Genomic DNA, 27,423 nt, shown 5'->3' with positions numbered 1-27,423 from the left:
AAAATCAACGTGTTCAGTCACCTTATCCTTTATTATAGACTCAAGCAACAGATATTATGCTGACTTGGTCTGTTATTCACCGGTTTCCCTCTGTCATCTTTCTTAAATAGCAGAGCGACATGCGCAATTATCCAATCTAAAGGAACAGTTCCAAAGTTCTTTTAGGAAAGTTATCATTAGGGAATCTGCCATATTCATACCTACTTGTTTCAAAGCCCTAGAATGAAAACTTGGGAATTTGTCGCTCTTTAGTGCTATTAATTTTCCCATGACTGTTACCTTGCTTACATAATTTTTTTTTTGAGTCCTGTCCATGATTCACTAAAAGTCTCCCTGAGGTGTCTGGCATTTTGACCTCTTCCTCATGTAAATACTGAAGCAAAGTGATTATTCAGCATGAATGCCATTCCTTCATTTTAATTAACGTCACTGTTTTCAGTTTTCAAGGGCCCGCATTGCTTCTAACATCCCCTTTCTCCACATGTAAGTTCGCGTTGATTTTGTTGTCTCTTGCAAGTTTGCTTTCAGACTCCAGAGAGCCCCAAAATCTTCCGCTTCTTCCACGAATACTGGCTTGGTGAATCCCCATGCATCACCACCTGCCCTCTATTTGGCTGAACCTGTTCTAACACTGAACAACTTTTACTTCAACTCAATACATACTTCTACCAAAATAAGATGTGTCACTGCAGGAACTACATGTGTTTTTTAAATTCTTTCATGGGATGTGGACTTCGCTGGCTGGGTCAGCATTTACTGCCCATCTCTAATTGCCCTTGAGAAGGTGGCAGTGAGTTGCCTTCTTGAACCTCTGCAGGCCTTGTGGTGTAAGTAAACCCACAGTGCTGTTAGGAAGGGAGTTGCAGGATTTTGACCCAGTGACTGGCTATGTCAGTTTTTCTGTAAGAAACGTTGAACATTTTTGGTCCAAAGCTACTCAGGCTCCCTGTTTTAGCCTTTAAATTGATGAATGTGTCAGTGCTGCTTCAGGTTTGTGTCATGATCTACAGAATTGAATTAATTTTTCCTTAAATTTTCAACGCTCCATCATCTTTATGTGGCCTATTTCAGACTCTTGCCTACTGGACTTCTTTCTACATCTGGAGATAGACTTTCCAAAGGTGTCTATTGCATGCCTACAATTTCCTGAATATTTCTTCCGCTTTGCTTCTTGTACGAACTCCATTCCCTATCTCTGGCATATCTGCTCTGAAGACGACACCTTCCATACCAGCTTTCAAAACATTTTCCATTTTCAACAACCAAAATTCCCCACCAGAGCAAATAGAGTCCTCAACCATGCCTTTCCCAAAGTGTCAGCCCTTATTCACCCCCTCAATACTGTGACAAGGTTCACCTTGACCTCACCTGACACTCCACCAGCCTCTGCATTTGGCAGGTTATCTTACCATTTTCCAACATTATAAAACATTTTTCTTTCCCTCTGCACTAACCGTTCAGAAGAGAATGTTCCCTCTCTGGTTCCCCAATCCATCATTTTTGGCACCTGACACATTCGCAACAAGGTAGATTGACAGCACAAAGAGACATAAATGGGTACAATCTAACTGCCAATTTGGAGACTTGGCTGTATATCCCCCCTTATGGCATTGCCATCAAACCGGGGGATCAACCTTGGTTCAATGAAGAGAGCAAGAGGGCATGTCAGGAGCAGCACCAGCACCAGGCATACCTAAAAATGAGTTGTGAGCCTGGTGAAGCTACAACATAGGATTATTTGAATGCCAAACAGCAGAAGCAGCATGCAATAGACGCAGCTAAGTGATCCCACAACCAACGTATCAGATCTAAGCTCTGCAGTCCTGCCTCATCCATCACGAATGGTGGCAGACAAACCTGAAAGGATATTTTTGCTTGTGGGAAAGGCTAGAACTGGGGGACACAGTCTAAACATAAGGGGTCTCCCATTGAAGATAGAGATGAGAAGAAAATATTTCTGACAGTCATGAGTCTTTGGAGCTTTCTTCCCAAGAGAGTGGTGGAGTTAGGGTCAATTAATATTTTTAAGGCAAAAGTAGATTGACTTAATTGTCAAGAATCTAAGGTTATTGCAGGTAGGTGGAAGATGGAGTTGAGGCCACAATCAGATCAGTTATGGTCTTATTCAATGGCAGAGCAGGCTCGTGGGGCTGAGTGGCCTACTCCTGCTCCTAATTCGTATGTAAACAACTAACAGGAGGATGCTCCACAAATATCCCAAATCTCAATGATGGGGGAGACCAGCACATCAGTATAGAAGCCAAGGTTGAGGCATTCTTCAGCCAGAAGTGCCAGTTATTGATCAATCTGTCTTCTCCCGAGGTGCCCAGCATTACAGATGCCAGTCTTCAGCCAATTCAATTCACTTCATGTGATATCAAGAAACAGCTGAAGGCACTGGGTGCTGCAAAGGCTAGGGGCCCAGACAATGTTCCAGCATTAGTACTGAAGACTCATGCTCCAGAACTAGCCAGACTCCAAGCCGAACTGTTCCAGCACAGCTACAACACTGATGTCTGCCTGGTAATGTGGAAAATTGCCCAGGATGTCTGATCCACAAAAAGGACAAATCCAATCTGGCCAATTACTGCCCCGTCAACCTCAAAGTCATAGAGGTCTACAGCACAGAAAAAGGCCCCTCAGCCCATCGAGTGTGCGCCAGTCAAACACGTAACTGACTATTCTAATCCCATTTTCCAGCACGAGGCCCATAGCCTTGTATGCCATGGCACCGCAAGTGCACATCCAAATACTCCTTAAATGTTATGAGGGTATCTGCCTCTACCACCCTTTCAGGCAGTGAGCTCCAGATTCCCACCACCCTCTGGGTGAAAAAATTCTTCCTCACATCCCCTCTAAACCTCCTGCCCCTTACTTTAAATTTATGCCCCCTGGTTATTGATCCCTCCACCAAGGGGAAAAGTTCCTTCCTGTCTACCCTGTCTATGCCCCTCATAATTTTATACACCTCAATTATGTCCCCCCTCAATCTCCTCTGCTCCAGGGAAAATAACCCCAGTCTATCTAACCTCTTCTCATAACTAAAACTCTCCAGCCCAGGCACCATCCTGGTAAATCTCCTCTGCACTCTCTCTAGTGCAATCACATCCTTCCTATAATGCATGTTTCTGAACTGCATGCAATACATCTATTCTCGATCATTAGGAAAGTGATGGAAGTTGTCATCACCAACACTATCAAGCAGCACTTACACAGCAACAGCCTGCTCAGTGACAATCAATTTGGGTTCTGCCAGGGAGACTCAGTTCCTGACCTCATTACAGCCCTGGTCCAAACATGAACTGAACTCCAGAGGTGAGGTGAGAGTGACTGCCCTTGACATCAAGGCCACCTGTGACCAAGTGTGGCATCAAGGAGCCCTAGCAAAACTGGAGTCAATTGGAATCGGGGGGAAAACTATCCTCTGGCTGGAGTCATACCTAGCACAAAGAATGATGGTTGTGGATTTTAGAGGTCAATCATCTCAGTCCCAGGACGTTGCTGCACTAGTTCCTCAGGGTAGTGTCCTCAGCTCAACCATCTTCAGCTGCTTCATCAATGACTTCCCTCTATCATAAGATCAGATCCGGGTATGTTTGTTGATGAATGCCCTATGTTCAACACCAATCACATCTCCTCAGATACTGAAGTTGTCTGCATGTAGCAAGATCTGTACAATATTCAGGCCTGGGCTGATAAGTGGCAAGTAACGTTCGTGCCAGGCAGTGATAATCTCCAACAAGGAAGAATCTAACCATCTCCCCATGACATTCAGTGGCATTATCATCCCCTATCAACAATGACCAGAAACTGAACCAGCCATATATATACTGTAGCTACAAGAACAGGTCAGGGGCTGGGAATTCTGCAGAAAATAACTCACCGTCCTGATTCTTCAAAGGCTGTCCAACATCTACAAGGAACTAGTCAGGAGTGTAATGGAATACTCCCCACTTGCCTGGATAAGTGCAGCTTCAACAACACTGAAGAAGCTCGACACCATCCATGGCTCCTTCAACAACATTTTCCAAACCTGCAACCTTTACCACCTAGAAGGACAAGGGCAGCAGGTGCATGGGAACACCACTACCTGCAAGTTCCCCTCCAAGCCACTCAAGCTCCTGACTTGGAACTATATCACTGTTCCTTCACTGGGTCAAAAAAATCCTCTCCTAGAAGGTACTTTCCAGGATGATCATGAATCAACCAGCAGTTTCAACCAAAATACACTTCCTAACAGCACTGTGGGTATATCTACACCACATGGACGGTAGCGGTTCACCACTGCCTTCTCAAGAACAGGCCACAAGGAGTAGGCCTTTTGGCACCTCAAGCCTGCTCCGCCATTCAAGAAGATCATGGTTGATCTGATAGTAACCTCAAATCTGTATCCCGCCTATCCCTGATAACGTACCACCACCTTGCTTTCCAAGAATCTATCCATTACGGTATACTGAAAGGCCTGGATAGAGTGGACTTGGGGAAGATGTTTCCATTAGTAGGAGAGACTAGGACCCAAGGGCACAGCCTCAGAGCAAAAGGAAGACCTTTTAGAACAGAGATGAGGAGAAACTTCTTTAGCCAGAGTGGTGAATCTATGGAATTCATTGCCACAGAAGGCTGTGGAAGTCAGGTCATTGAGTGTATTTAAGACCGAGATAGATAGGTTCTTGATTGGTAAGGGGATCAAAGATTACGGGGCGAAGGCAGGAGAATGGGGTTGAGAAACTTATCAGCCATGATTGAATGGCAGAGCAGACTCAATGGGCCGAATGGCCTAATTTCTGCTCCTATGTCTTATGGTCACTTCTGTCTTAAAAATATTCAAGGGTTGTTTCCGTCACCTTTTGAGGAAGAGAGTTCCAAAGACTCACGACCCTCAGAGAAAGAATTTCACCATCTCCATTTTAAATGGGCAACCTCTTATTTTTAAAGTGGCCCTTAGTTCTAGATTCTGCCACGAGAGAACACCCTTGCCACATCTACCCTGTCAAGACCCCTCAGGATCTTATATGTTTCAATCAAGCCTCTTACTCTTCTAAACTCCAGCAGTTACAAACCAAGCCTGTCCAACCTTTCCTTATAAGATGAGCCGCCCATTCCAGGTATTAGTCTGGTAAACCTCCTCTGAACTGCTTCCAATGCATTTACATTCTTCCTTAAATAAGGTGACCAATACTGTACACAGTACTCCAGATATGGTCACACAAATGCTCTGTATAACTGAAGCATAACCTCGCTACTTTTGCAATCAATTCCCCTCACAATAAGTGATAACATCCTATTAGCTTTCCTAATTACTTGCTGTACCTGCATACTAGCCTTTTGCAATTCATGCATTAAGACACAGATCCCTCTACATCTCAGAGCTCTGCAATCTCCCATTTAGAAAATATGCTCCTTTTTATTCTTCCTGCCATTTTCTCATATTATACTCCAATTGCCAGATCTTAGCCCACTCACTTAAGGTATCTATATCTTTTTGTGGCCTCCTTATGTCCTCTTCTCAACTTTCTTTCCTACCTATCTTTGCATCATCAGCAAATTTGGCAATCAACCCATCCATCCCTTCATCCAAGTCAATTATAAAAATTGCAAACAGTTGAGATTCCAGCACTGATCACTGTGGCACACCACTCATTACATCTTGACAACCTGAAAAAGACCCATTTGTGCCTACTCTCTGCTTCCTGGTTAGCCAGCCAATATTCTATCCATGCCAATTTGTTACCCCCTTTTCCATGAGCTTTTATTTTACGCAGTAACCTTTGATGTGGTACTTTATCAAATGCCTTCTGGAAATCTAAGCACAGTACATCCACTGGTTACGCTTTATCCACAGCACACCTTATTTGCTCAAAGAACTCCAATAAGTTGGTTGAACATGATTTCCCTTTCACAAAATCAGGCTCTTCCTGATTACCTTGAACTTATCCAAGCACCCTGCTATAATTTATTTAATAATAGCTTCTAATATTTTTCCTACGACAAGTGTTAAGCTAACTGGCCTGTAGTTTTCTGCTTTGTGTCTCCTTCCCTTTTTGAATAATGGAGTTACATTTGCCATCTTCCAAGCTAATGGGTCCTTCTCCAAATCTATAGGGTTTTGGAAAATTAAAACCAATGCATCAATTATCTCACTAGACACTTTTTTTTAAGACCCTAGGATGAAGTCCATGAGGATCAAGAGACTTGTTAACCCGCAGCTCCAACAATTAACTCAGCACTACTTCTCTGGTGATTTTCCTGCATTTGTCCCTTCCTTCCATTTCCTAATTTAAAGCTGCTTCTGGGATGTTATCTGTATCCTCTATAGGAAAGACTGATGCAAAATACCTGTGCAATTCATCTTGTTTTCCGTTATCAATTCTCCAGACTCACTTTCTATAGGATCAACGCTCACTTTGTTAACTCGTTTCTTTTTTAAATATTTATAGAAACATAAGAAATAGGAACAGAAGTAGGCCCCTTGAGCCTATGCCATTCGAAAAGATCATGGTTGATCTTCTTGTGTTTTGATTTCCACATTCCCAGTTCTTACTATGTTTTTATAAATCTGGCTAGCTTTCTCTCATACTCTAATTTCCCCCTCCTTATTAATCTTTTTGTTATCCTTTTCTGTTCCTTATATTCTGTCCAATCTTCTGACTTTCCACCTGTCTGTGCACAATTTTATGCTTTTTCTTGAAGTTTGACACTATCTTTAACTTTTCTAGTTAACCACGGATGGTGCGTCCATCCCTTGAACTTTTGCTTACTTATTGGAATGCATCTATTCTGTGTATTCTGAAATATCCCCTTAAATCTTTGTCACTGCATCTCTATTGACCTATCCCTTAACCTAATTTGCTGATTCACTTTAGCCAGCTCTGCTTTCATACCTTCATAATTGCCCTTAAGTTTAAAAACATGGTCTCAGACCCACTCCTCTCTCCCTCAAACTGAATTTAAAATTCCATCATATTATGGTTGCTACCAAGGGGTGCTTTTACAATGAGATCATTAATTAATCTCATTGCACAATACTAGTATAGCCTGCCCTCTGATTGGCTCCAGAGTATGCTGTTCTAAGAAACTATCCTGAAAACATTCTATGAACTCCTGATCTAGGCTACCTTTGCCCATCAGACTTTCCCAGTCTATATATGGATTAAAATCTCCCATGATTATTGCCATGCCTTTCTGACAAGCTCCCATTATGTCTGCCTATACGTTACCATGTGGTTACTATTAGGGAACCTGTACACCATTCCCACAAGTGACTTCTTGCCTTTACCATTTCTACCCAAACTGTTTCCACATCCTGGTTTCCTGAATGTAGGTCATCCCTCTCTATTGTGACAATACCATCAGAGCCACCCCTCCACCTTTTCCTAGCTTCCTGTCCTTCCTAAATATCCTGTACCCTTCAATATTCAGGGTTCAATTCATGTCCTCCTGCAGCCATGTCTCTGTAATGGCTATCAAATCATACTTATTTATTTTTATGTGTGCTTTAAGTTCATCTGTTTTGTTTCGAGTGCTTCATGCACTCAGATACAGAGACTTTAGTTTTATCCTTTTATTCTTTGTATAACCTCTAGTCTCATCTGTTGACTTACTGTTAGATTTGTTCTCTCTATCCCTTCCTGTCACAGTCTGTTGCTTATTTCCCATAATAATACCTTACTCTTTTGCCTTGTCTCTACTCTTTGATTTACCACATCTTCCCAAATTTGATCCCTTGGCCCCACTGCTTAGTTTAAAACCCTTTCTACTTCCCTAGTTATGAGGCTCGCAAGAACATTGGTCCTAGCATGCCCCAGGTGTAAACCGTCCCAACGGTACAGATTCCACTTTCCCCATACTGGTGCCAGTGCCCAACAAACCGGAACCCATTCCTCCTACACCAGTCTTTGAACCACACATTCATCTCTCTAATCTGATTTGTCCTATGCCAATTCGCATGTGGTTCAGGTAATAATCCAGAGATTATGACAAATGCTGACCTAGCCAACAATGCCCACATCCTGCAAAAGAATAAAAAAGAACTCAAACAGATGTAATATTTCAAGCAAGCACAAGTGCTGCTGCAGTGTAACGGAATAGAAGATTCATTTTTTAAAAGGAAATTAAATCAATGAAAAAGGTACATGTTAAGAAGCCGATAACTAGTTATTTGCCTTTGATCAGTGACTGAAAAGCTTTCAGATTCTAAAAAACGTTCAATTACGAGTCAAACAGACATGGCCTCAAAACACCATGTCATTAAAAATTAGATATTTTGTTTTGTATTAATGAAGATAAGGAGCAATAGAATTGGTAAATTGTACTCCGTCATTTCCGGCAGCCACTGTCAGGAAACAGTTCCAGGTAAGGTCCAGCACAGCCAGGCACGAAGCAAAGCTTCGACAAAACATACCAGCTTGTCCAAATTAAAAACAATGCAAATATTGTAGTTAAAAAAAAAATATTTTCTCATCTGAACTCTACATTTCACTAATAAATCCACACTAACCTAAGCGTCGTCCTTTGTCATTCCCTCAAGATACTTTAGTAAGCAGAAACATTTACCCCAATGCTTATTTTTTCCAACCTGATGTTTCTAACTGTTTCTGGATTCCCTTGATCAGAGTAGTATAAGGACTCTTCCTCAGTCTCATCATCATCATCCTCTTTCGTATGCTCATTAACAGCATCAGTCATCATATCTGAAGTCTGCTGATAGTAATCAATCAATTCACGCAATTCATTTAGCCTCTTGTGAACTTCCTTGAGTTTCCTAAAGGAAGAAGGTTTATGCAGTTTATCATGACATATGTTTGTAACAGTTTCAGAATAAAAAAAATTATTAAAAGTTCAGCTTGAAATGATAAATTTAAACTAAATCAAAGCGAAACAATGATAACACTATCAACAGACCTATTAGCTCATCCTGTTAAAGGCTGTAACCTCACGCTTAAATGGGAAGGTGGGCTAAACAAAAGACTGCTATTAAACACTAACCCTCGTCCAGGCTCATCTACTAGTAATAGCTACGGGATGGGATATTCTAGGGTCCTCTGTTAGCCATGGAATCCTAGCCTCACAACCAGCCCATGTCTTCACAGTAGGAGGGGAGAAAATTCGGAGGAAAAAAATGTTTGCATAATTAATTACACATAACTAAAATTTATCATGGTGAGCAATTCAATACTCAATACTGTTCCCTCTGATAAATTTTGAGGTCAGTGTTGCAGCACAGAATAATAGTTTTACTAGTGCTCATCCTTGAACTTTACCAACATTGTTCTGACTGCCATGTAAATCAACTCAAAAATACACCTTTAGGATATGCCCTCAACGAATAGACCATAAAATTCAACAATGAAATCCACTCAAGTGAATTGAAATGGAAAATACCAAATCATTTTTAACATTCAAGCAACATTAATTTTGACTGCAATTTTTTGCTTTTGGATTTGCTCAGTTCAAATTCTGTAACAACAGTAATGTGCATAATTTCTATTATTTGTATAATGCAAAGCTTTAACTTACTTTCACAGTTTGAATTATTGAAGAAATCATACAGTAAGTTAGTGTTAAATTGCTCAATCTGATAAATTTTAGTAGGAGCTAACTGAAGATACATATATATTTTTTCCTCCAATTTTCTCCCATCTCCCCCGAAGACATTGACCTCTTGGAGAAAGTCTCATGGCCACCAGCATTCTCTATTATACCGCTCAAGGAGCTATTATTTCGTAGTGAGTCTGGATGTGTCAGCAGGCCATTCAGCTAAAGAGAACAATTTAGCTTACATAAGTCAAATGATTTCAATGGCAGACAGTCATGCATTTACACATTTCAGGATAGTGATTAGAAGGGGATACCCTGAATAAATTTTCCCTCACTAAGCCAGAAAAGAAAGACCAATTGTAGCACCTGTTCCATCATCATAATTAAGATCATTAAGGTAATTAAGGCAGGAGTTCAAAGTTGGAATCCACTTGTGCTTTTTGGCCCAGCTACTCTCAGGATAAATTCTAAGGAGTCAAAACATGCAAAGGTTTTCTAACCGTAAAAGACAACTTAAGAGATGGCAAAGAATTCTGATAAAAGGTGTCAGCTATGAGTTCCTTCCATGTCTGACTATAAAAACATATTTCTTACATTGCTAGTCACTGCTTTTTACTCTCACTTATTTCCTCGCAAATGCCCATAAAGATTGCATTTCACAGCAAGGTTCAAATAATTCATAAGAGCATTTAATATGTTGGTATAATAATGCAGTACAAGAAATAAGACCAAGTGTTACTAAAAGGGGTTTTCCACTTGCGTCTCAGCTTTAGACAGCAGGAGGCACTGAGCAGAGGCCAAATGGCAACATGTTGGTTCGACAGAAGGGATAATAAATTTGAGGGCAATCAATCAGTGGTTTGCTATTCATCTACTGCATTTCCAAGTCAAAGTAGACAATAAACTGAGGAAGATAAGATTTCTTTATCAATTATATAGACAATCAGCATCACAACTTGCAACAAAAATGATGCATTTTGAAAATAATTTTACAGCAAAGATTTAAATCTTTACAACAAAACATTTTTTTAAGGAGTTACATTCTGTGTCAGAAAAATATCAAGTCGCTCAAACTATCTGAGACTTGCTAAGAGCAAGCTGATTTTTATATCCAAGGAGAAAGGAGAACAGACTCTACATTAGCAATTATCTGTAGCAACAGTAAAAAAAATTACTAACTGAATTTTGTTTTTCTTAATGTGGGGTTAGGTTAGAAAGAAAAATGATCTAAAGCAGTATCTACGCTATTTGGAAAATCATCAATTGTGTATTATGTCTTCTTGGTTAATTCATTGTTCATGCTCATGAAAGTTCACTCACCTCTGCTCTGATATACAGAAAGACCAAGTGGTGCAAAAACTTCAAGTATTGAGAACACAGAAGTCCTGTAGTCAATTTTTTTTTAACTAGGTTTCCCATCCGACAGCTGAGCAAATTGAGATGCTGGCTGTGGGGAAAAATCAGCAGGAGAAAGCTGCGGCCGAGAACAGTTGGTGACAGCCCTCAACAACTGGAAAGCATTGACTGGTTGGTTGGGGTGGGAAATAGGTGAACCAGCAAGTAAGAGAGATGGTGGAGTTCGGAAGGTGCCAGAAGGTGGTGCAGGAACAATCATAGGTGCTCCTTTTAACCAACAGGCAATGCTATAAAAAGCTGCTTCTACCCGATTAGTTGCTGGGTTTCCAATCCATGGGAAACCCAAAGTTACATTTAAATGCCTACCAAAATACATATTACAAAACTAACCCATCTGCCCAGAGTGGGTCACTTGGGTGCCCAAAAACACGCCACTGTTAGAACTCAAGCAGATACAGTTGCAGCAGGTCAGGTTTTACAAATTTGACAATTTAACCTCACCCCAAATGCAAGAGGATTAAAATCCACCTCCTCACTTATCCTTAGATTTGTTAAAAACAAAATAGGAGGAATAGAGGATAAAATGTGTATGAGAATAATGTTCTAAATTACAAGATTCAACAACTCTCAATGATCAGAAGATACCATGACCACTTCTGTGAATCGTGAGCTTTAACCACACACAATGGGCGCAGGACTATACTGAAGTATGCATTGATTTTAATTGCATTTGGTTTATAATCATACTTTAATTTCTTCCTAGGATTAGCATTATCTTCTGCATCATTCTCATGCTGTGAGGGTATGGAATCCAAAACGCATGCTGAGGAGGCCAAGCTGCTGGGTTCCCTGTTGATTGCAGCACCACATTCTGTCGGTGCAGAAATAGAACTTCTTTGATCACTCTTGTGAGATGAGCAGGACACACCAGGAGCACTGGAGGAAACTAGAAAACAAGACCAAAATTTAGGCTCTTCACTACCTTATTCAGCGGGTTTGACTGTACATTAACCTACTATCTTTATCATAAAAGTGCAATGATATAATCTCACTAATCTAAACATTAGTGGATTAAATGTTGAGCTCTTTGGCACTATCGAGGAGAAATAAGCATTTCTCACTTGCTAAACCAAGAGTTAAAAGTTGACATTGATTTAATAACTAGGCAATTGGAGCAACAAGTTTGGAAGTAATTGTGAGGCTATTGGAGAAAAAGCACATGGGTAGGGCTAATTGGATAGCCAGCCTTCGAAAAGCCAGCAAAGGTACAAGTTTAACTTCTCTGTTCTATCATTCTATGATTCTATGAGTGTTAAAGGAGAACAAGGAGGTGCAGAGTTGGAGAGGTTTGGGGAGAGAATTCTTCTTGGCGCCTTCTGGCTGGAGACAGTCACCAAGAGCTGAGTGAAGAAAAGGGCTGTAGCTTAAAAAAATCAAACAAGCAGAACGGGGCAGGATGGGGTTCAAGAAGCTGGAAATAGGGAGGATTTGGGGAGCTTGGGAACAAGGGACCGAATGAGTCAAGTGAGCACACTGGTGACAGGAGAATGGGACTTTGTGTCCGATGTGACGTATGCAGCAGTTTCAATTACATAATCAATCACCATAGTACAGCCAGCCAATGTGATTGTCTGTAGCTGGAGTGAATTAATCATAGAATGGTTACAGCACAGAAGGAAGACCGTGCAGTCCACGCCAATTCTCTCCTGAACAATTTAACTAATCCTACTATCTCACCCTTTTCCTGTAGCCCTGCAACATTTTTCCCTTTTGGGTGCCTAAACCAATTCTCTTTTGAAAGTCATGGCTGAATCTGCCTCTACTACACTCTCAAGCAGTGCATTCCAAATACTAACCACTTGCTGCGTAAAAGTTTTTCCTCATGCTGCCTTTGCTTCTTTTGCCAATTACCTTAAATCTGCAACCTCCAATTCTTGGCAATGGGATAGTTACCTTCTATCTACTCTGACTGGAGCCCTCATGATTCTGAATACCTTTCAAATCTCCTTTCAACCTTCCCTAAGAAGGACCCTTCTCCAATCTATCCACATAACTGAAGATACTCATCCTGGAACTATTCTTCTAAATCTTTTCCGCACCCTCTCTACAGCCTTAATATCCTGCCCAAAGTATGGTGCTCAGAATTGGACATAAATTTCCAGCTAAGGCTAAACCAATGTTTAACAAAGGCTCACTATAACTTCCTTGCTTTTGTATTCTATGCCTCTATATTTATAAAGCCCAGGATCCGGTATGCCAATCCCATATTTATACATAGAACAACTCTGGACAAAACCATTTTTGATGCCATTTCAATATCATAATTAGTCAAACTTGTATTTGTCATCACACTGCCCAAATGGTAATCTTGGCACTTACTGGAACTGTTGTTAACATGTTGGTCTCTCAGTGTATGCAACTCATCAAGTAGTTTATCCATTCTCTCCTTCTTGCCTTGCAAAACTTTCAGCTTATTAACCAGCTGGACTTTTTGTTCTGATAAGTGTTCTGAAGTTGAGGAACCTCTACTCCTGGAAACCTCTTGTGTCAGTGACAGACTTTCTGCTCGTCTCCTGTTGTCAGGGACTGACTGCAGTTGCAAAAGTACACATATTGACTAGAACATGAACAACAGATTCATGATTTCACCAGAAACAACTGTACATGTTTGCGAAAATTTTGGAAAGTTTATTCAAATGGACATGATATTCAGCTTAAAATAAAATTTCACAGATTCCCTCATCTTTTAGAATACTCAATGTAAAGATCTCTCGGTTTGGTTCTGAAATACAATTTATTACAAAGGAGCACTATCATGGTTCCCTGAAGTGGTGGGATGAGGGTTTACTTGTAGCCCCAGTACTGCTAAGTTCCCAATCTCAAGTCAATGCTAGATGAGGAGAAAGGAATGAATGAAAGGGGGAGTGCGAGGGTAGAAGCACGCATTTGTGGTGGTGGTGGCGGTGGTGTGAAAACGACGAGATAGCCTTGAGGGGAGGGAGGAATGGAGTAAAAATGGCATATTATCACACCCCAACACTACCCGCATTCCTGTTCTCCCCTTCTTTCACCTCCTTGGCGTCACCATCCCTTCCACCGCTCTTTCTATCCTCACCTTCCCACTAATCCCCTTCCTTTCTTGTCTCTCCCTCTTCCTCGGTTCAGCTTCTATAGCCTGTTTTGCTCTTCTGCTGCTCATTTGCCAGCTCCTCATTCCTCCCCACCAAACCCATCTTCCAGCTTCCTTCCCTCCCCACCTCTGCCAAGCCCCTCCTCTCCCATTCCCTTCAATTAGGTGAAGAATACAGAAAAAAGCAGAGTACAACTGTAAAAAATGTCTTGCTCTTTTGGCAATGGCAATTCATCAATGAAATCCCATACCTGGGAGTTCTGGAGCTGGTTGTGGAATCGTTGGATCAAATCATTTAGTTCTTCATTGAGTTCAGATGTTATGCTTAGTCCCGAAACACTACCAGTTGTCTCAGTTACAACTATTGGTGACAAGAAAAAACTGTTAGCAATTTTTTGCAACCAATGTAGTCAGTATATTTAAGGGTTTTGTAACAAAGTTTATACCACAGTACAACCCTGTTCTAATTTAAATGGATTTTCAGTATAATACACTAACTGCTATACAAAATAAAGTTCAGTGAACAACCTGCGCTTTTCACAGAATCGTTACAGCACAGGTCGACATCATTTGGCCCATCATATCTGCACCAGCTGTCCAAATGAATATTTCATCTACTGCCATTCCCCTGCCTTCTTCCTGTAACCCTGCAGATTGATTATTTGAAAAGTAACACCTAATTTCCTCTTGAATGCCTTGAATGAACCTGCTTCCACCACACTCTCAGGCAGCGCGTTCTGGAGCCTAACCACTTGCTGTGTGAAATTTTTTTTCTCATTATCGCTTTTGCCAATTACTTTAAATCTGTGTACTCTCACTCTTGATCCTTTCACAAGGGGGAATGGTTTCTCCCTATCTACTCTATCCAGATCTCCTTTTATTCAAACTTTTGATTCAGGCCTGTGAAAAGGGTGCATTGGCAAGATATTTCACTTTATTTGAATAAAAGTGAAAACTGAATGGCTGAAGACACAGGCTTAGAATTCAGGGTTAAAAATGTAGTGGTATAGTTGAGTACTAAGGTCTGAGATTGTCTCAATTTTATAAAGACAGAACAGTCTACCATGTAACAAGTATTGGATTATTCTTCTGCTCAAGTGGAGCCGTGAGCGTATGGCCCTTTAAGGCAAAAGACCTAATTATGGTAAAAATGACATATCCTGAGGTCATCTGAGGCCGCAGAAGTGCTGCCTCAATACAAAAACATGAGATTTTGCAACTTAAGTATTAGGCTGACCAATGAATTGGGAATTTCAAATGAAACACTGCTAGCTCCTTTTTGAAAGAAATTCTTTGGAAGTATTTCTTTTTCAGTCATTATCCTCAGGAGCAAACTATCAAAACATGCAGTGGATACAGCTTATTACAAAACAAAAACAGAATTACCTGGAAAAACTCAGCAGGTCTGGCAGCATCGGCGGAGAAGAAAAGAGTTGACGTTTCGAGTCCTCATGACCCTTCGACAGAACTTGAGTTCGAGTCCAAAAAAGAGTTGAAATATAAGTTTATATTTCAACTCTTTCTTGGACTCGAACTCAAGTTCTGTCGAAGGGTCATAAGGACTCGAAACGTCAACTCTTTTCTTCTCCGCCGATGCTGCCAGACCCGCTGAGTTTTTCCAGGTAATTGTTTTTGTTTTGGATTTCCTGCATCCGCAGTTTTTTTGTTTTTACAGCTTATTACAATCCTTTTGAAGTAAACTTAACAAGTTTCTGAATGAGCAGGGCAATTTAGCTGGAGGGCAAGTTGCTATATTTATCAGGAGCCATAAGCTCTTGTGCGTGACCACCCACCACCCTCCCCCCATCAAATTTCACTCAAACGTGTTAGAGAGTCATTTTCTTCTCCTTTACTTTCCCAGGAGATTGTGGGGTTGGGGTGGCATCAGTGCAAGATTGGGGAAACCTCAAAGTATCTTAGTGATTTTTCCTCTCCTTTTTGTGCCTCTGTGTAGGACATTAAGTCATTCACAACTATACAATTTAAGAGGACCCAGCAGTGTACCAATATTAAGGTCTCCGTCCTATACTTATAGAACAGTTATATCAGAAATCTCATGTTTCAAGGTGTTAATGCAATGTGAAGTTGCAGGCAAATTGTTTTATATGTTAAGTAGGTGTCAGAGACAATCAAAGCACAATACAAATGACAAGAAACCTATCTTTCCCATATTTTAATCAGATTGGCAAAATGAATTCCTAACAAATTACCTAACTCTTTTTCGTTGGTGCGTTACATTCTGCCCTGGACTAAGTATTGTTATAAAATGTGAGGGGTCAACTACATCCTGTAACAGCATAAGAAATAGGAGAGGTAAGCTATTCAGCCTTGCAGGCCTCATCTGCCATACAATAAGATGATGGCTGATCACAGACCTCAACATCACCTTCTCACACTATCCCCATATCCCTCAATTCCAAATACCCAAAAATCTACTACCCTCTGTCTTGAATACATCAATAACTAAGCATCCACAGCTCTCTGGGGTAGAGAATTCCAAAGATTCATTACCCTTTGAGTGAAGAAATTTCTCCTCATCTCAGTCCTAAATGACCAACCCGTTTTGAGACTGGGATACCTAATTCTGGACTCTCCAGCCCGGGAAATATCCTTCCAGCATCCACTCTCCCCTTAAAAACATTATGCTTCAGTTAGATCATTTGTTCTACTAAATTCTAGAACATAAAGGCCGAGCTGACTCAAACTGCAGCACCACCTTTCCCCACTGCCACACCCCCAAATCTCAGGAATTCGTCAAATAAACTTTTGTCGCCATTTCATTAACTTCCAGTTCCCTTGTTACAAACAATTCTTTGCCATCATTGCACTGAGACAGAACGCTGAGGGGTAGAGGTGACTCAGTTAAAAAGTTATGATACTGAAAAAGGTCTGGTTAACTCAGTTACCACAATCTATTGAATTTAATTATAAGCAACAAAATCACAAAATCTGATGAACAAAACAGCAGTTAAATATCCTGATATCTTAAGTAAAAGAAACCTGGATTTTACTTGTTCCATCATAAAACTAGTGCACAAAAATATGACTAAATGCTATGTGGTACATAATACTCTGAATGAAATATGGAATGAAACCAAGAAGTCCCCTTTCCCTTCTCAAGACAAGTTCAAATTATGTCCTTTTTAAGGAATAGCTTTTCTTTCTGATTTCTTTACATACCAGGGAGCCATCCAAATGGAATAAGTTATGGAGTGCATCCAGCAAAACTCCACATATTAATGCAGAATTCAATACATCTGACAGTTAGGAAGCATCTCTATCAGGAAAAAGCAAAGGCTAAAATCATTGATCCACTCTTTTCTCCTCTAAAATTGTCTTTCTCTTTCATTCTAACATGCTCACAAATATGTCAAATAGAACTTTTCACTACAGAATGAGTATGCATCCTATTGTATATTAATATTTATGCAGTGTACCAGATTCATCCATTCCCACTATAGTCTGCTCTGCTTTGTGCTGTAGTGCCAGAAGTGCTGCCTGTCTTCCTTGTAGTGTCCTCAACTGTTCTTGTTGCTCTAACATTCTTTTCAAAAGTTCATGCTGCTTTTTCAAATTTTCCAATTCTTCTTTCGCATTCCGATGCTGATCATCTTCCTAAAAATAACATGAAAACGTACAATGATATTAATAAGGTAAGTTAAGCTATAAGACACCCAAAACATTCATTAGTCAATGATCCATTTTATCTGACATCATGCAGGTCACACTTACAAATGTGAAGTCAGATTAAACTACTACTAACACAGCAACATATTTGAATGCAGCTCTGCGCAGATTCTTCTTACAATATATATGAAGAGCAGGGATGAAGAGGAGGATATTAACACACCCAAACAGGAAGGGGCAGGTGGCAGATACGCTGCCTCATCACATTTATCCATTTAAAAAGAGACATGATCTAAACTAATTTTCTCATTCGTTCACGGGATGTGGGCATCACTGGCTAGGGCAGCATTTATTGCCCATCCCTAATTGCCCTGGAGGTGGTGGTGCTGAGCTATCTTCCTGAACTGCTGTCGTCCCTTACAAGATCCTTTTCTTCAACTGGAAGCATCTTGTATCTATGCTATTTATAGCCCAAGATATCAGCAGGAAAAATTGAGGGACCACAGCTCCAAATTTGCTTACTCTTCCTAGCACATGCCACCTGGGCTGACATTTCGTTGAAATGAAAAAAAAAATCACCATGCAAAAATTAATAATACAACTTAAAATCTATTCCCAAAGAAAGACCATATGATTTAGATACATTAAGGATGCTTTCAATTCAAGGATAAGATGACCAACCAGACTTGTCAGTAAAATTAAAGCACATGTTACTCCGCTATTTAAAGGAGATAGCGAAATATCGACCAGTTTGCCGAATATGTTGTCAAAAAAATTTGCTCAAGTAGGCTGACTGGACACCTTGAAAATTTTCAGCTGATCAGAGACAGCCAAAATGGATTTGTAAAAGATAGGTCATGCCTGATGACCCTCATCCAATTGATCAAAGTTTAAGATATTAAGGAGAACAAATACAATAGATGAGGAGAAACTGGTACTGTTAGTTGGAAAGTCCAGGATTAGGGCAGGCACTGTCAAAAAATTAGAGTTAGAGTTGTCAGGAGAGAAATTAGCACACTTCTCCACACAAAGTGTAGCAGAAGTTTGACACTGTTCCTGAAATGGCAATCAATGCCTATCAATTTTCAATTTTAAAACTGAGGTTGATAAATTTTAGGAAGGTTGAGAAGAGGCAATATGTAACTGAAAGATATAATTTTAAATGGGGTGCAGAAAGAGAGGCACCAGAGGCGTACACATGTATAAATCTATTAAAATGCTAAAACAAAAAGGAGATCCTTGACTTTATTAATTGAAATATAGAGCATAAAAACAAGAAAGTTATGCCAAATCTTTAAGAAACACTAGTTAGGCCCCCAACAGGAGTATTGTATTCAATTTTAGGCACCTCACTTTAGGATTGCAAGGCCTTACAGGGGCACAGAAGAGATCTAGAATTCTAAATCACATACAGAAGCAGAGTAGTTCTGTTACTGGGCTAGGGACCAGAGTTTGAATCCCATGACAGCTGGGAAATAAAAATAAATCTGGAATAAAAGGCAATCAATTGTGTTCACGAAGTTACAGAATCGTCATTTGGTTCACTAATGAACTTTAAGAAAAACATTCCATTTGCACCTATTCTGAACTATACATGACTCCAGGCACATAGCAATGTTGGGTGATACTTAACTTTCCTCTGAAGTTGCCACTGTTATATCAAACCTTTTCTGAAACTTAATGAATAAAGTTGACAGGTGACTGTGCAACGGCCTATGCACCGGACAAAATAAAAGCACACCCTGCCTAGTCAACTTTGCAAAGTCCTCCACGTGATCATCTGGGGGCTTCTGCCCAAACAGAGAGCTGTCCCACAGACAAGCTACATCATATTCAGAGTCATTCCTTTCAGTCAACATCCCAAACTCTGATACCACCATTCCCATGGCACTTACTTACCAACAACCTACTCATATTTGCCCTGTCCCATCGACAAAATAGACATGCCCGAGGGGGCAGCAGCCAGTGATATACATTCAGGAGGGAGTTGGGACACACAGAAGCTGTTTCCCTGACCTTTTTTATTTATATTGTAAATACTTTACTTTGTTCTGCCATATAATTGTATTTTGATAAAGCACAATTTACTTCACTGAACTAGTACTTCCAGCTACCCACTTTCCTCTCAGTCTGCAGCCATACTCAGAAATGTCCCGCCCGCCTGGCCACCTCATGCTCCAAGCCATGAGAGATCTTGGAACTGCCCCTATACTTCATGCCACGTTTGATCCCTCCCTCACCCAGTAGCTCATGTTTCAGCACCACATCCAACAAAGTAAACATCAACATATTGCACAGGTGCACACACATCTCCTTCTGCCAGAACTGATAGTGTGTTCCCATTCTATTGTTGCGTTCCTTAGCATACTACATGTCAAATACACCTTGCAGATGTGGAGCTTGGAAACAAAATTAAAATGACGGAATTCAATTATCCTAATATCAGAATTCCGTCAATTAGCAATAATTTCTCATCTCTGCTATATCTCTTTGTAGCCTTTGTGTCCTCCTCACTGCTCTGCTGATAACTGCAACATTGACTCATAAAACACGTAATACTCCTTTGTTGAAGAACAACTGCTACAAAACCTTTATGGGGTTATGAAACTTGCCACTGTGCTCCCCGTTTTGATATTCTGTAATACATTGGAATTGAGAGAAATGAACTAAAAAAATATGCAGAAAAAACATTTTCTCTCCGAGAATGCCAAGCTGGCCTGTCAGTTCTCAAACAGTATGTGGGCAGCTTTATCATGTAAAAAATACAAGAAATAGCGGTAAGAGTAGGTAACCTGTGCTGCCATTCGATAAGATTATGGTTGATTAACAGCAATTCCGCTTTACTATCCTATCCCCATATCACCTGATCCGCCTCATGCCCAAAAATCAACGGATATTTTGAATGTACTCAAAGACTGAGTATCCACAGACCTCTGAGATAGAGAATTCCAAAGATTTGCAACCCTTTGAGTGAAAAAATTCTTCTAATCTCAGTTTTAAATGACTGGCCCCTTATCCTGAATCCAGCAAGGGCTTGGGGAGGAGGGGTAAAACAGCCTCTCAGCTTCTGGTGTTATGCAGACATACACATCTCTTGAAAGGTAAAACTTATCCTGTTAACTTTAGTAAAAAAAAAAATTTCAAGTACAAAGCAGGATTAGCAGCATGCACAATTTCACCCCTAGGTTTTAAAACACAAGTCACTTCCACATGAAGCATTGATTAAAGTTTCAAGTCACAGACAACTGTTGTACAGTCTATGTCTATTTAGCTTAGGTCTGAGATCCACAGAGTAACAGAAGGGCAACATGGGATAAGAGTTTAAACTAAATACTTCATTTGATAATCAAATGAGCTACTGAGATGTTATCCATTAACACAAATGTACTCAAGATCTTTAGGGATGGAATCAAGTATTTATCACCTGGGTCTGTTAACAGATCACTTGGACTCCAAATAAAATTGGAGATATGTCCAGAAACCTTGCAGGTGGAACCCTAATATCAGGAAATCATTTATTAGATTATGGATTTTTTTGAGATGGCGGGAAGCAGCCCTGCAGTGACACACTAAACAATGAGGAACCAACATGTTGATCTGGGAAAAAAATCTCAGGGCAGTCTGAAAAAAAAAATACATGCAAATGTCACAAATCTGAGCAGCTCAGCAAGCAACTTTGTAAAACTGCTTTTTTGTAATAATTTCATGCTTAGAGTCAGAGTTATTTACGGCACAGGAGGGGGCCATTCAGCCCATCAAGCCAACGCCAACTCTGCACAGAGCAATTTAATCAGTCCCACTGCCCCGCTCGACCCCCATAGCCCATGTTTATTTCCTTCACAAGCTCATCCAATTTCCTTTTGAAATCATTGATTATTTCTGCTTCCACCACCCCATCTCCTCAAAGATTCAATTTCGAGATTCAAAGGGGAAAAACCAAAATCATTATGCTTTGAACAAACAGAAATTAATACATTATTTAATTTCCAGTTTAGTGATGTTAAGAGTCAGACAAAAACAACAAACAGCACTTTGTTCTACATCGATACATTTCACAAAGGACTCAAATATGTTTTGAAACCCAATAAAATAACAAACAGGAGCATGATCACCTACACCACCCAACCCCCAGCCTGTTCTTCAGGTTACAAATTTGATAACAGATTATATTTAGCCTAATACCTAATTGCATATTGAAGTACATTGTTTCACTAGACATTGAATGAATTTGAACATCAAACATACCAGCAGAACAAAGGTCTTCCAAATCCCAGGCTTCTGTTAAATTTTGAGATCATACAGTATGGTGTCAAAGTTAATTTAATATTTCAGTATGGTCCTCGGTCGTTTTAACCTCATCTTTATCATCATTCCGTTTTTCCTCCATTTTGTAACAAGCCTATTTGATTTCAAAGATATAGCAATCTGTGGGGCTTTTTTCCAATTGAAAAAAAACCTTCAACATACTTCTACTTGCCCATTTTCAATGTTGTAGGTGGTATTGACACTAAAAACGGGTCTTCAACTGGTTGAAGATTCTAACAGTGCATGTTTTGGGTAGCCGAGGCCTAGAAGTGCAAAGAGTGACACAGGCAACTTCCGGTTTTTGAAAAAAGGACTAAAACAGTATCAAGGTTTCAAATTGCCTTCATGGACCCATCTAAACTACACCTAGAATAAATAATACCAAAGGCCACCACCCAAGAGTGAGATTTATAATTTGCATCAAACCTATGCACAATTCTTCAGACGCTAGAGTTTCAAGCATGGCAAACTTTCAATGTATTGTTCTTCCCACTCCATAGTGCATAATAAAAAATTCCAACCGACAGTATAAATTAAATCTCCTACACGTGAAGACATTGTTTCACTTCACCCTTTCTACTTCACTGCCACAGGAAACCTCACATCTGTCGATATAAGTTACAGCTGAATACGCTTAGCAAAAATTAATACCAACTTTTACATGAAGCACATTCACATACTCCTTGACTGATGTGAATGGGCCAGCTGCCTGAAAAGGTAAACTGCACATTAAAACTAACATCCAATCAGGCACAAATCTTAATGCAAAACTTTGTTTGGGTGGGGGAGCACAGGAGAGGGTGAAAAAAAGACTTTAAGTTGGTAAGAACTTATGTATAATCTTCCCTTTCAATAAAAAAATATACAATTTGTCACTGGTCATGTGGTTAAACCTGGAAAGTTTGACAAAAAGTTTTAATCGGCATTTTTCTCAGTTCCAAACAGGAAATCAAAATGAAGGTTGCATGGTCATTTTCATATGTACCATGTAACCTTTGATCAAGGCTGTTTTAAATGCTTTTTCTACCCCATAAAATTTTAATTCTAATTAATTCAGATATAATTGTAACATGCATTTTAACAATTGCCAAGACTCAAAATAACTTCAATAATGGGATCAGTTTAAAATGAAAAAGGGTGAGAAGAACAGAAGTTGGTAATGAGACTTGAAATAGTTAATAGATTACAAGTTTCAAGGACTATGCAATGAAATGGTACCTTGGAGGAAATTCCATGCTCCTTGCCATTAATCCCACTATGCCAGACTCTCCTGTCATTCAGACCAAGCCTGTCAGTTTCCCCTTTTGGAGTTGAAGTAACTGAAGAGCCCTGTGCTTGGGAGGCTGCATTTCCTAGCTTGTCCTCAATGCGGGGCCGAACACTACGAGATGCCTCCTTTATTAAACAGTTTGGTTAAGACATTTATGATTAAAATGCTAATGAAACCCAAGACAAACAGCTTTTTAAAAAAATCTGCTCTAACTTTAATACACTTCCTTTAACAACAGCAATGTGTGAGGATAACATTCAGTACAATCTAAGTCTCCAAACTTTTCAGTCCACAGTAGACTGTGAATCTCTTACAAAGTCCATCTTATAAAACCAATTGTGTACACAATTTAGCACTTATACATCTTAAGTTACTTGCATCTTACCGTTGCATCTGATGCCTCAGACTGAACATCTAGGTTTAGAGATGTGCTATCAGCTACAGAACCAGATCCTACAGCAGAGTCTGTTGTGCCAACTTCATCCTCCTCATTCTCTCTGGCCTGAAACAAATTATTTTAGAAAAAAAAAATCAAGTGAGCAGAACATTATAAACAATTTATTTATGTATTTAACATGCGCTAGAAAATTTAATCACTAGTTAACAGAGCAAAAATCCTGCAGAGCCATTGGGATTACAACATAGAATGCAACTTTCGGTCATCTTGTCTGAGTTAGCTCTTTGTCACAATAATTCAAAATTAATACCACTGCCCCACTCTCTCAAACATCGACAACAATGTGTTCAACACAAATTGAGCACTTCCATTTAGATAATGCTACATTGGGGTCCCACAAGGAAACATAATATTTTCAGCCATCATAAACAATGCCTGTACTGTTACAAATATGTGGATGACCTGACCTTCTTGGAGTATTGCAATCAAGGCGACATACCTCACATGCATGGCGTAATCACTTTGTTGAGTGAATGGACAATAGCAAATCACATGAGAATGAACCCCTAAAAGTATAAGGCTATGAAATTGCGCAACACTTCTTGATCTCCCTCTCATAACTTAGATGATGCTGAGATTATGCAACAAGCATGCATTAAAACTATAAGGAATCTACATTCAAAATGATCTTAAATGAGATTACCAAATCCATGAAACGCTCAAGAGCAAATGAAAGACTTCACGTGTTACGTCTTCTCAAACATCACAATGTATCTCAAACTGACCTATTCACTGTGTTTAACATTTATGCAAGACCCATTGTTAAACATATGAACTAGAAGCAAGAGTAGGCCACTCAGCCCCTTGAGCTTGCTCCACCATTCAATAAGATCATGGCTGATCTGAATAATAGAACGTTATCAGTTATTGCAAGGGGAATTGAATACAAGAGTAGGGAGGTAATGCTTCAGTTATACAAGGCACTGGTAAGACCACATCTGGAGTAGTGTACAGGATTGGTCTGCTTATTTAAGGAAAGATATAAATGCATTAGTAGTTCAGAGAAAATGTACTAGATTAATACCTGGTACAGGTATGAGGAAAGGCAGGACAGGCTAGGATTGTATCCGTTGAAATTTAGAAGAGAAAGAGGCGAATTGATTGAAACATACAAGATCCTGAGGGAACTTGACAGAGTGAATGTGGAAAGGATATTTCCTCTTGTGGGAGAATCTAGAACTCGGGGTCATGGTTGTGGCCCATTTAGGACAGAGAAGAAGAAATTTTTTTTCTCTCAGAGGATTATGAGACTTTGGAATTCTCTTCCTCAAAAGGTGGTTGAGGCAGAGTCCTTGAATATCTTTAAGGCAGTGGTAGATAGATTCTTGATAAGCAAGGGGGTGACAGGTTATTGGGGCTAGGTGGGAATATGGGGTTAAGGTTGCAATCAGATCAGCCATGATCTAATTGAATGGCACAGCAGGCTCGAGAGGCAAAATGATCTACTCCTTCTCCTAATTTGTATGTTCGTATGAACAAGCAGCACCTGTTTGGAATGCTGGCCTTGCCAAACAGCATGCAAACAAGCTCAAAAAGCATTCAGAAACAAGCACTGAAACTGATCCTAGATAAAACGTATCTAGACAAACAAACAACTGAATATGTGTTTCCTTGCTGAAAATGTGGAAAAAGCTGTGTCTGGACTTTGCTAGCAAATTCTTGAATTCCACCTCGAATTGCACTCTCTTGCCACAACCACACAAATCTAAACGTGTGATTGGATTAAGGAGAAAAGACACCATTCCACAAATGAAATATAGAGTGAATAAACCACAACACAGCCCAAACCCTTGCTTTATAAAACTCATAAATACCACGTAAATGATTGAAATTTCAATGAACTCAACCTGACAACATATGACCTATGGACTTCAACACAATACAGAGTGTAGCAGACTATTCATTTCTATTCTGCAAATTAAGGAAACTTACATAATGTAATTATTTGTATGCTAAAATTAAAACAATTGTGCAATCCTTTTACTTTATACTTAATTTTTGTTTTTTATCTTGGTGATTATCCATAAATGTCATGGATTATGATTGTTCATTTTGTTTGCACCACCACAATTCAGTATGGCTCTTCAATAAACCAATTATTTGTCCACAGGGACAGATGCCAAAGACAAAAAGGTCTGAAAATATTTTGTCAAGGAAGCACATACACATTATAGCACAAAGTGGCAAAGTCACTACAGCATGAGGGGCCAGAAGACGGAATGCAAATTCTTCTAGGCCACTTTAAATGGGTGGAGTTGCAAAAATACCATGAGATGAGCAGTTATGAACACCTCACAAAAGATCCAGTTACCTTAGTATTGAAAAGTTTAAAATCATTAGAAGGTTGGGTATTTATGCTTGCACTGAGCTATCAGCAACTAAATGTTATATTAAAGCATAACCTTATTTACTGAAAAACAGTTTAATCCACATTTAGAAATTGGGAAAATGGGAGATGGGGTGAGGGGATTATCCTGTGAGGGGAGATTGAATAGATTGAACTTACATTCCATGGAGCTTAAAAAAATGAGAGGTGATCTAACTGAAGCATACAAAATTTTTACAGGGATTGACAGGATAGATGCTGAGAAAACGTTTTCCCGGGCTGGAGAATCTAGAACACAGGTTCACAATTTCAGAATAAGGGGTTGGCCATTTAGGACTGAGATGAGGAGAAATTTCCAGAGTTGTCAATCTTTGGAATTCTCCATTGTTGAATAAATTCAAGAGAGGTCAGAGATCTTTGGGCAATAAAGGAATTTAGGGATATAGGGACAGTGCAGGAGGTGGGTTGAGGCAAAGATCAGCCATGATTTTAGCGAATAACAAAACAGGCTCAAACAGCCAAATAGCCTAAACATTTTTCTGTTCAATGTCTTCCTTTAATAGTCCTAATTATTGTTTGTTAAATCACCTTTGTGGCTTTGGCCAACTTTTATATTGTGATCACTATACCCGAACAGAAATCATCGACATATAGCAGGAATATGAACATACAAATTAGGAGCAGGCCACTTGAGCCTGCTCCACCATTCAATAAGATCATGGCTGAGCTGACTGTAACCTCAACTACAAATTCCCACCTACCCCTGATAACCTTTCACCGCATTGCTTATCAAGAATCTTGCTGTGCAGAGTCCTTTAGGGAACAGTGACCATAGCATGGCAGAATTCTTAATTAGGATGGAAAGTGAAGTCGTCTGATCCGAAACTAGGGTCCTAAATCTAAACAAAGGAAACTTCGAAGGAATATGGCAGGAGTTGGCTAAGATAGGTTAGGGAACTTCATTAAAAGGCATGACACTGGATAGGCAATAGCTAATATTTAAGGAACAAATGTATGCATTCCAACAGTTATATGTTCCTTTCTGGTACAAAAACACAACAGGAAACGTGACCCAACCATGGCTAACAAAAGAAATTAAGGATAGTATTAGAGCAAAGAGGAGTCATATAATGATGCTAGAAAAAGCAGCAAGCCTGAGGATTGGAAGCAGTTTAGAATTCAGCACAGGAGGACCAAGAGATTGATTAGGAGGTAAATAGAGAGTATGAGAATAAACTTGCAAGGAACATGAAAGCAGGCTGTAAAAGCTTCTATAAGTATGTAAAAAGAAAAAGTCTGGTGAAGACAAATGTAGGTTCCTTGCGGTCCAAAACGGGAGAATTTATAAAAGAAAACAAGAAAATGACAAGGAAGTACAAGATCAGCAAATACATAGGAACACCCCCACCTGGAAG

At 39.8% G+C, this 27,423-nt stretch overlaps 1 protein-coding gene across 7 annotated transcripts in view; it reads right to left on the bottom strand.

Annotated features, from left to right (window-relative positions):
- Positions 1-27,423, bottom strand: part of pcm1 (pericentriolar material 1) — a 170,187-nt gene that overhangs the window by 117,567 nt on the left and 25,197 nt on the right. For 5 of the 7 annotated variants that reach the window (XM_041207250.1, XM_041207340.1, XM_041207506.1 and 2 more), the window contains exons 6-12: positions 23,611-23,727; positions 23,174-23,350; positions 17,461-17,638; positions 14,275-14,384; positions 13,273-13,483; positions 11,641-11,839; positions 8,576-8,761 (exon numbers count right to left, since the gene is read on the bottom strand). In XM_041207250.1, coding sequence (XP_041063184.1) covers positions 8,576-8,761; positions 11,641-11,839; positions 13,273-13,483; positions 14,275-14,384; positions 17,461-17,638; positions 23,174-23,350; positions 23,611-23,727 — 1,178 coding nt within the window. The remainder of the gene's footprint in view (positions 1-8,575; positions 8,762-11,640; positions 11,840-13,272; positions 13,484-14,274; positions 14,385-17,460; positions 17,639-23,173; positions 23,351-23,610; positions 23,728-27,423) is intronic. The other 2 variants (XM_041207546.1, XM_041207717.1) reach the window with 1 other exon arrangement.

This window comes from Carcharodon carcharias, chromosome 1 (assembly GCF_017639515.1).
Source record: "Carcharodon carcharias isolate sCarCar2 chromosome 1, sCarCar2.pri, whole genome shotgun sequence".
Classification (NCBI taxonomy): domain Eukaryota; kingdom Metazoa; phylum Chordata; class Chondrichthyes; order Lamniformes; family Lamnidae; genus Carcharodon; species Carcharodon carcharias.
Note: the sequence above shows the minus strand (reverse complement) of the source record. Positions and strands in the feature narration are given on the sequence as shown.